The 8608-nt window shown below is 42.0% G+C and overlaps 1 protein-coding gene across 8 annotated transcripts in view; it reads right to left on the reverse strand.

Annotated features, from left to right (window-relative positions):
* Nucleotides 1-8608, reverse strand: part of si:dkey-178k16.1 (band 4.1-like protein 1) — a 33176-nt gene that overhangs the window by 8172 nt on the left and 16396 nt on the right. For 2 of the 8 annotated variants that reach the window (XM_058642065.1, XM_058642063.1), the window contains exons 4-15: nucleotides 6506-6610; nucleotides 5835-5877; nucleotides 5658-5733; nucleotides 5009-5227; nucleotides 4845-4932; nucleotides 4602-4754; nucleotides 3501-3598; nucleotides 2991-3166; nucleotides 2481-2698; nucleotides 2003-2035; nucleotides 862-891; nucleotides 222-377 (exon numbers count right to left, since the gene is read on the reverse strand). In XM_058642065.1, coding sequence (XP_058498048.1) covers nucleotides 222-377; nucleotides 862-891; nucleotides 2003-2035; nucleotides 2481-2698; nucleotides 2991-3166; nucleotides 3501-3598; nucleotides 4602-4754; nucleotides 4845-4932; nucleotides 5009-5227; nucleotides 5658-5733; nucleotides 5835-5877; nucleotides 6506-6610 — 1395 coding nt within the window. Of the gene's footprint in view, nucleotides 1-221; nucleotides 378-861; nucleotides 892-2002; nucleotides 2036-2480; nucleotides 2699-2990; nucleotides 3167-3500; nucleotides 3599-4601; nucleotides 4933-5008; nucleotides 5228-5657; nucleotides 5734-5834; nucleotides 5878-6505; nucleotides 6611-8608 lie in introns of all 8 variants that reach the window. The other 6 variants (XM_058642058.1, XM_058642057.1, XM_058642064.1 and 3 more) reach the window with 6 other exon arrangements.

Here is an 8608-nt window from a genome sequence, read left to right on the forward strand (position 1 = left end):
CTGGCTATAGATACACTGCTCCTCCGTTTGAGGAATCATAAAAAGAATAAAATAAAAAAGACACCACAATGACACTGTTTTTCCTCAAATTGCTTTGTGTTCATACTCCAAACTGTTGGCAGACAAAATGGTTAAAGTCTGAGCATACTTTAAACAATCATTTATTCAATTAATAGTGGTTCAGTAAGGATAATAACAGAGGGATAGTATTTTACTCTTACCGATTTCCGCTCTGGGGTTCCACCAGGAGGAGTAGCTGAGGAGATGCGTTTCTCCCTCTGGGCCATCTTGCTGTTGGGCTGCTTCAAAGCTCTCTTCAGTTCATTGATGCTGGCCTGGTGCTTTTGTAGAACGTCCTCTGGCTTATCCAGGAACTGCTGCGCACACGACGAAGGGCACAAAGCAACAGTAGATTTTAATAATAAAATGAAACGCAGAGGTTTTTATTTTACTACTTCATTTGAGGGTTTGGTCCGTGATCGTCTGTTTTCTGACTGTGAGGAGAATAATGCATCATACAGACCACGTTACCGTTCAATCAAGGGTTTTAAAATGTGTATGTTACATCGTAGCATTTTTATAAAGTTAAATATTTAAGGTTAATATTTAAAATTTGCCAATTGTAAGGACAACCTAAAATACTTTACGGAACTGACATGCAAAAACATAGTACACAAAACAAATATGAGCTGTAAAAACAAAGGTTTTTTTTTTGTTTACCTGAATTAAATTCCTGTCACTGATTACTGTGTTTTTTGTTTGTTTGTTTTTTTTAAACGTTTTTGATGAAAAAATGAAACACAACACACCTGGTGAGCATCACACACAGCACATGCCATTTAAAAACAGGGCAAGCAGTACCTCCTGTTTGGGTCGAAGCATGGCCAAATCCTTGTCCGATACATGAGGGAGCCCAAAGTGGGGCAAGTGAGATGAAGTGAAGGGTTTTGGGGGCAAAGCAGGGAGGTTGGGAGGGGGAAAGATGCGTGCGGAGACAAAGTGCTACAGGTGAGTTAAAAGGCAGGTGGCCAGACGGACAGACAGACAGGCAGTTGACAAACAGTTGACACCATCTGTGCTTTGGACTAAGATTCTAAGCCATTTAATGTTCTGCCAAGAAGACAGGGACGATCCATTTCAGTGTCAGCCAGCTGATAATTATTGCAGTCATGTATTGACTGAACTCGTGAGCTTGGAGAGGGGGATAATTCCCGTACATGACAGGCCTCGTGCTTTAGCAGAGCCTCGTGTATTTTGGAGTTTTCCCTGGTTCTTGTCTGTCTCCAGACCTGGCAGTGACACTCTTCACACGCTCTCTGACCATCCGAACTCCAGAACCACATTCATTCTTCAGTTGGTTTATTAAAATCTGTTAATTTTTCATTAAAACTGTTTGACTTTTTTTGTCCTGATTTATGAGGAGGGTCATGACACCATACTTCACCGAGACACATGACCATCCCACCAATGAACACACATTTCTTAAGTGACTAATGCGATGTCAGTGTGTCCTGCAGGGCACGACCACACATATGGACTACATGAAATTTAGTTTCATAAAAATAACTATAAATGTTTATTCTATTTATCAATCACTGATATTTTAAAATGCTCTGAGCATAAAACAACTAAAAAAAACGGCTTTTTCAGCCGGAGGTGAACACTCTTCAAAGACACTCTGGATAAAAGCTCAATGTCTACGAAGAAAATCTAGCTCTGCAATGATTTCCCAGCCGGCGCCGCGATAAAAAGACAAGCCTAAACAAATGCACATTAAATATTTTGTGGCTGTTTATCTTAAGATCAGTTCATGCAGTTTCCATGGATTCTATTCAAAGGAATCATGGAAATTGTGAGCAGACGAAAAAAACCAAAACATTCCCTATGGAGACAATCAATCAAAACAACAACAACAACCCGTGCTCATACTGACACAGTGAGTGCATGACCTACAACAACTGAAAACCACATAGTCAGACACGAAGGTTCAAGGCCAAAATACCTCTGGCTTTGAGTCAACAAGTGTCTCTTCACTCTGCGGGGAAAGATGAGGTGGATAACAGAGAGGTAAGAGAATGAAAGAGCGGAGGTTAGAAAAACAGAGTTCACATTACAGAGGTGTTAGAGCAGTGTTATCGGCAGCATTCGATTTTGGTAGTCAGTGAGTATAGGGGGGACTCATATTAAACTCAAGGGGGGGTGTTGTTGTCAATTTTATGAAAAGGGATGTGAGAGAGAAGGATGAGAAGTGTTAGTCAAAAGTTCATGAGGGACGTTTCGTTCTAAGTTTGCTTCTGGACAAAACTGATTTATTCCTCTCACTTTTTCTTTGCAAACGCTGTTGCCTGACAAGGCTTAAGGCTCAGTAAAAGCGTACCTCTTCAAAAATGATGATATTGTAATTTGTCCACGTGTGTGCTGCAGGAGCTGCAGTTTAAAAAAAAAAGTATTTGAAACCATTGCATATCTCCATCCTCTACCTTGAGCTCTCGAGTCCTTGTCTGTGTCTGATCTTGACCTTCATGTAGCTCCAGCTCTTGGTCCGTGTACTGGTCCTGGTCTTGGTCCTGATAGTGGTACTGCTCATGGTCCAGATCCAGGCTGCCCTCTTGGTCTAGGTCTTCCCTGGACATGAACTGTGTGCGTTCGCTGGAGCTTCGCTGGGACAACTGGTCCATGCTATCACCGAGTGCTGAGGCTTGGAAAGTAATCAGTAAAAAAAAAAAATCAACCACATGAACTCTTCCATGACAAGATCTACTGCAAAGCATTTAACAGGGACCATTTATTCCAATAATGATTAAGTTGGGTCTGAGGTTTAGTAGGCACTCTCTTCACACAAAATCAATAAGGACTTGCTGAAATATTTACACAGTGTGTTTCCATGCACAACCGCTGACCATTTTTCTAAACCAGCGGGGCTGCAGCTTGGTTATTGCCTCCCAAGGAACATGGGTGTACATTGTAGTGGACACAGCGAGGGCACTCACCACCGTCAATGCTGCGAGGCAGCAAGTGCCTCTTACTAACGGAGCGGTCGAACAGCGGGGCAGGCCTGTCGATGAGAGCGCTGGCCTGTCTGGTCTGGGCTTGCGTTCTTCCGCTGTACCGGAACTTGGAGCCAATCACCAGGAAGCCCTTGGGAGGCGGCTCTGGAGAAACCAACCTGCAGGAAGGTTTCAGGAAAGTGTTATAATTAAAACACTTTTTGTGGTGTTGGTTTAAATACTCCTGCTGGTCTGTCTTGACAAAAATAAAAGAAAGACAACACTTCCTGTGTGCAGTGCGGGAATGTCACCAGGCAGACAGAGTTGTGTGGATAGGCTTGATCAGCATTGCATGAACCCATTTGTAAATGGTTTTGAAGTGACAGACATTAGATTTACACACTACAGTTTTAGACATTTTCTGTTTTTTACATTTTGTCCCGAATGTGACAATTGTCCATGCAGGGTTAAGTGCAGAAAAGGAGTGTCTGTCTGTGGGGAATCAGCTCCTACCTGAAGAAGGTGTGGTGCTCAATGCAGACCTTCCACAGTCGCTTTGAGGCCCGATGATTTGGCAGCTTGAAGCCTATGGTGCTCTCAAACTGTTCATACTGGGCGGTGAAGGAAATGGGTGAAAGTGAAGGAGTAAAAAGGGGGAGTGAAGGGAGTGAGTGTGGGGGGAAAGATGGAGAGGTGGTGGCAGGGTGAATTGCATTTTCTCCGCAGCAATTGAAATCTGTTAACTTGTAAAAAATATATTATTGCATCTGTCATGTCATGTACAAATTTCCATCTCTAACCAACCTAGGAAATGAGCCGCTGTTGCGCTCACTCCGTCAGATGTTCAGTGGTGTGAATAGAAGAAGACACTTTCAAATCAATAGGATATTAGCAATATTGCAGTCCTTTTAAATCTTACGAGTGGCCTGAGCACTAGGAGGAAAACATCCTCTGATCTCTGTGGACAGTTTAGAATAAAGGGGCTTTTAAATACAATAACAAACCTCCAGGCAAATGTAAAATGACAGCGGACTTAAGAGCATAGAATAGCAGAACAAAGTCTGGGCACCAAACAGCCTTGGTATTTACTATGAGGATGTCAAGTTAAACAGTAGCTATAAAACACACTCCTCCAACCCTCAGGCCAAGAATGAAGAAAGAAAACAGTATATCGTGATAATTTTAGGGAGATAAAACCCAGAGTGAGGGTAATGTGGCTCTATAAAGCCCAAGTGCAAATCCTAATATGGTTTTAAAGTCACCACAGAGAGTTAGAGTGGAGGTGAGGAAGCACAAAAGCATGACCTATCAGCCTAATATTTAAGAACAGCTTATAAGAACTGGAAAAGAAATGTCTGAAAATATATTGTTTGTCACTTGCCGCATAGATTGCACCTGATAAATCTCAGAAATAACTTTTATCAAACCATGAAATGACTATTGACGCTTCTTGGGGGGAAAAGTCGAGGGAGACAATGATGTAATTTTAACAACTGTGAAACCATGAAATAGAATTGTGCGTCGGCTCTTCACTAAATTAGCTCCAATTCCTCTTTCGTCAGCCTCGCCGGAGAACCTGTCATGAGCTCTTCTTGTTTTGCAGTTTTTATTTACCTCTCCGGGGCGAATCTTTATGTAGAAATTGCTTCTTTTATAAGAGATCTTGAGGATTTTGGGCCAGGCAAAACGGTTGATCCTGAGGCGGTCTCGGTAGATGAGCAGTCCGTTGGCACTCACTCCGAGCATTATGTCGATTCCTTCTGAATCCTTGTGAGCACAGGCATGACAGTGTTTCAAAACAACATAGAGCAGTGCATCGGCAGTGGGAAAACTTGCATCCGCAGTGTCTCTCCGTACCTTAGCATGATGCAAGTCCACGCCATACATCGAGAGCTTCTTGGCATTTTCTAGAAAGTTAACCTCTGCATCTGCTGGACTCATCCCCCTATGATGCAAATATCACGTATGGTTCATCCTGTTATTCATATTCATCCCACAAATAAAAAAAAAAAGTCTCTGACCTGTAGTTATGGTGAAGCTCCATTACTCTCTCCTCTAGCTCCCGTGTCTGGTTGGGGGCAAATCGGAAGTCGTTAACATAGTCGGGTCCATGTTCCTCTGGCTCATAGTCTCCCAGTTCAGCCTGGACAGTGTAGGAGCCCAGGAGGGCGTGGGTGACAAAGGAGCAGGGGAGACGTCCGGATAGGATGTCGTCCCTCAGCTGCAGACACAGGTAGTACCTGAAGAAACACAGAGAGGTGCAACTGCTGCAAATAATCCAGTGGGATGTCAGCATACTATTATGATGGATCCATATCTGCAATTAATAGTTATCTGTTTTCATGTTGTGGCTGCATTTAACTCCAAACTTTAAGTATATCACACACAGACAAATGGCCACATTTTATATAATCAATTTAAAGTTTTAGTTTAGTTACATGAAGTTAAGGATACTGATGTGCTATTATATGATCATCATCAATCTAAAATAAAAGACGTTTCACAAATCATACATGTAAACACTTGCTCATAAGTTACTGTAAAAAAACAGATTGATTTGAGAGTGAAAATTGTGTCATTTCGAAAAATCCAGCCCCAACAAAATGTCCTCTGTATGACTCAGTAGACTAGATTTATAATCATCAAAACAAACCAGCTATCATCTCCTACCTGGTGATGTCTTCAATGAGCACAGATGGATCCGGAGGGTAAAACTTGACAGAAAATCCAAAAATCCACGAACCAACTGTGGACAAAACAAGGTTAATTTCAGCAGGAGACTGTGTGTGTGTGTTTGTTTGTGTGTGTTTGTGTGTGTTTGTGTGCTCGTGTGTGTGCCGTACTTACCTCGGATTTGCTTCTTAATTTCTTTGGAAGGATCCAACCAGTTCTGAAGAAGACGAAAGAACGAGACAAGACCTTTTGAGGAATGACCTCAACAAAAGCATCCCCGTCCACATTTTAAAAGCTGTACCTCGCAAAACTGAGAGCCAAATATATTTATGTGACAAGAAAATTGACAACAGCGTCTATAAACTCCGAAAACGTCAATAGTGGGGCTATAAATGCCAGCCGACGCCAACTCCTTCCACTTAATGTCACTACAGCTTTTCATTGTGCAGTGTAGACCACAAGCACCATTTCTAAAAGGCCATCCTGTCTAATCACATTTTTAAAGGTTAAAGGCCATGTAGGGCACTTTAAACCTGGAAGCAGTTAAACTCTGTTTAAAGGACAACCAATGACCTAGTGCTTTACAAAACCTGGGATGATGATGTCGTTTGCTGGCTGCTATTTGTCCTGAAATCAATGACATGTTCCAACCAAAACAGTAAAGACATTAACATTCTCTCAAGTAAAAACTTCAATGTTTCTAAAATAATACACAGCGCAGCTCTCCAAAATAGCTGATTTAGGATGGTTTTGATGGGAACAGGTCAACAGCTACAGACTAGACAGTGACAGTGACATTTTAATAATAAAGTTAACACATGTTTGTGTTTATACGTGTGGCTGACCTTGGAATTGTCCGTGTCCTGGAAACTCAGACCGAAGTAGTCCCTCTCCAGCAGGTTCAGATGGCCGCACACCATGTCCAACAGGGTCTGGCCCTTGGCAAATTTCTGTCACACACAGACAGACACACACACACACAGAGTATGTGGGCAGGTGACACAGTGCAAGTTTAAAGACGTACAAAGTAAAAATGAAACGGGAAGCAATAAAGCATCTGACCCCCCCCCCCCACACACACACACACACACACACACTGCTAAAGACACCTACCATGTCTGTGAAGATTCTCATTCATCCAGGTCATAATTATCAAAAAAAAAAGGACTTTCTGTAGAAGTTACAAATCCATGTTGCTACTGATACATCATATTGTTTGCTTCCAGCCAGGAACCTTTGTTGCACTCCATCTATGTTTTTAGCTGGCAGTGTAATATGTTATCGTTCTCACTGACTCATCTTATTATTATTCAGTGTGTGGTTGTCTCGTAAAATAATAGCAGAATATCATATTAACTGGACACAAATATATTGTTTTTATCCATCGTTTTCAACACAAAGGAGGCCAAAATATCACCAACACAAAACCCTAGCCTCACTGCTGTCTGAGCAATACCTCCAGTCATCCTCTCCCCTGCTGAGTAGGAGGAGCTGTGCTCTGTGTGACTATATAAGGGGAAGAATTGCACTGTGTCTCGGCGGTGTTTCGGGCAGACCACACCTATTTTCTTTCTAGCCCTTCAGGGCAGAGCACAATGCCTCTGTGGGCTGCACGCAGCCTTGGCAAAAGGCTGTTTCCACGCACATCCACAGACACACAGGCACATCCATGCCAGTTCCATCTCCAAGGGTAACCTGACTCCTATGGCGACAAAGCAACGAAGCAACTGTTACCATAGAAACAGAAGTAATAGGTCCCTGCTCTGTGTGTCTGTGTGTGTGTACAACATGTGTGTGTGTGTTCTCATGATGATTTCACTATTTCTGGTCAAACCAGGCCACCACACAGCTTTGTTCAGCATTTGTAAGAAACGCTGGCACACAGTTTTGAAATTGTAACAAAGGCTAATTAACCATTATGACGCCATCTCTCTCTCACTCTCCCTGTCAATCAAATAAGTAATCATGTAAACCCTGCTGCAATGGGCAAAGTAGTAATAGACGGTTGCAGAGGCTGCAGTCAGCATTTTGATTTTAGGGAGCGGTGCGTAAATATTCAATTTTGATTGAATCCAGATTCAATTTCAACACACACACACCTCACATGGTTCCCCAAGCATGGCGACCGATTCACAGGCTGCTGATGAGATTGTGGTGTCACCATAATTGGCTCCAGTCACAACTCTGCAGCTAGTGCAGACTGTATGAGCAGCCATTTGATGTAATCCTCGACGGAAATCCGTGTAGCTGACGCCAAAACAGATGAGGGAGCTGACAAGTGTGAACTCAACTTTGTCATATAAGAGAGAAATAAATAGCCTCTTCAATGAAGTGCTAACAACGTGACAACAGGCATGTCCTATAAACTGCCCCACCATTACAGAACCGAACCAGCACGGATCCAATTGAAGCCACTCAATGATTTGTTTACCAAAAATGAATTACTTACAGTTGGTTATTAATTATTTATGCACATTTTTTGTTATCGGAATCCCAGAAGTCTTTTTTTTATAATCTTTATTTAAAACAGACCATACATGTCTGACAACAAATGTTTATAACTTCAACTAACTTAAGCAAGTGTGTGTATCCTTTTGTAAACTGCTTTAATATTATCACATGGATCACATTATCAATATATTGGCCAAAAGATCAGCATCAGCCATAGAAAACCCAATATAATCTGAGCAGTGAAACATCTGGATTCCCTCCTAATAAAACTGAAACCTGAGAGGTCTTGTGGGAGTCTCACGAGAAGGAATAAACCAAGGAAATTAAAATTGTCCTTTAATTGGAGGTAGTCAAAATAAGGGCACACTTACGTCCTAAGGACCTTTGTTTCAAAACCTTGATGTTTCATTTCAAAGAGGCAAAGACAGCAGTTTTAATAGCATGGATTATTTTAAAGACTGGATAATGTAAATGCACTGAGCCTATTCAATATTTAT

The sequence above is a fragment of the Solea solea genome, chromosome 11 (genome assembly GCF_958295425.1).
Source record: "Solea solea chromosome 11, fSolSol10.1, whole genome shotgun sequence".
NCBI classification, from domain to species: Eukaryota; Metazoa; Chordata; class Actinopteri; order Pleuronectiformes; family Soleidae; genus Solea; species Solea solea.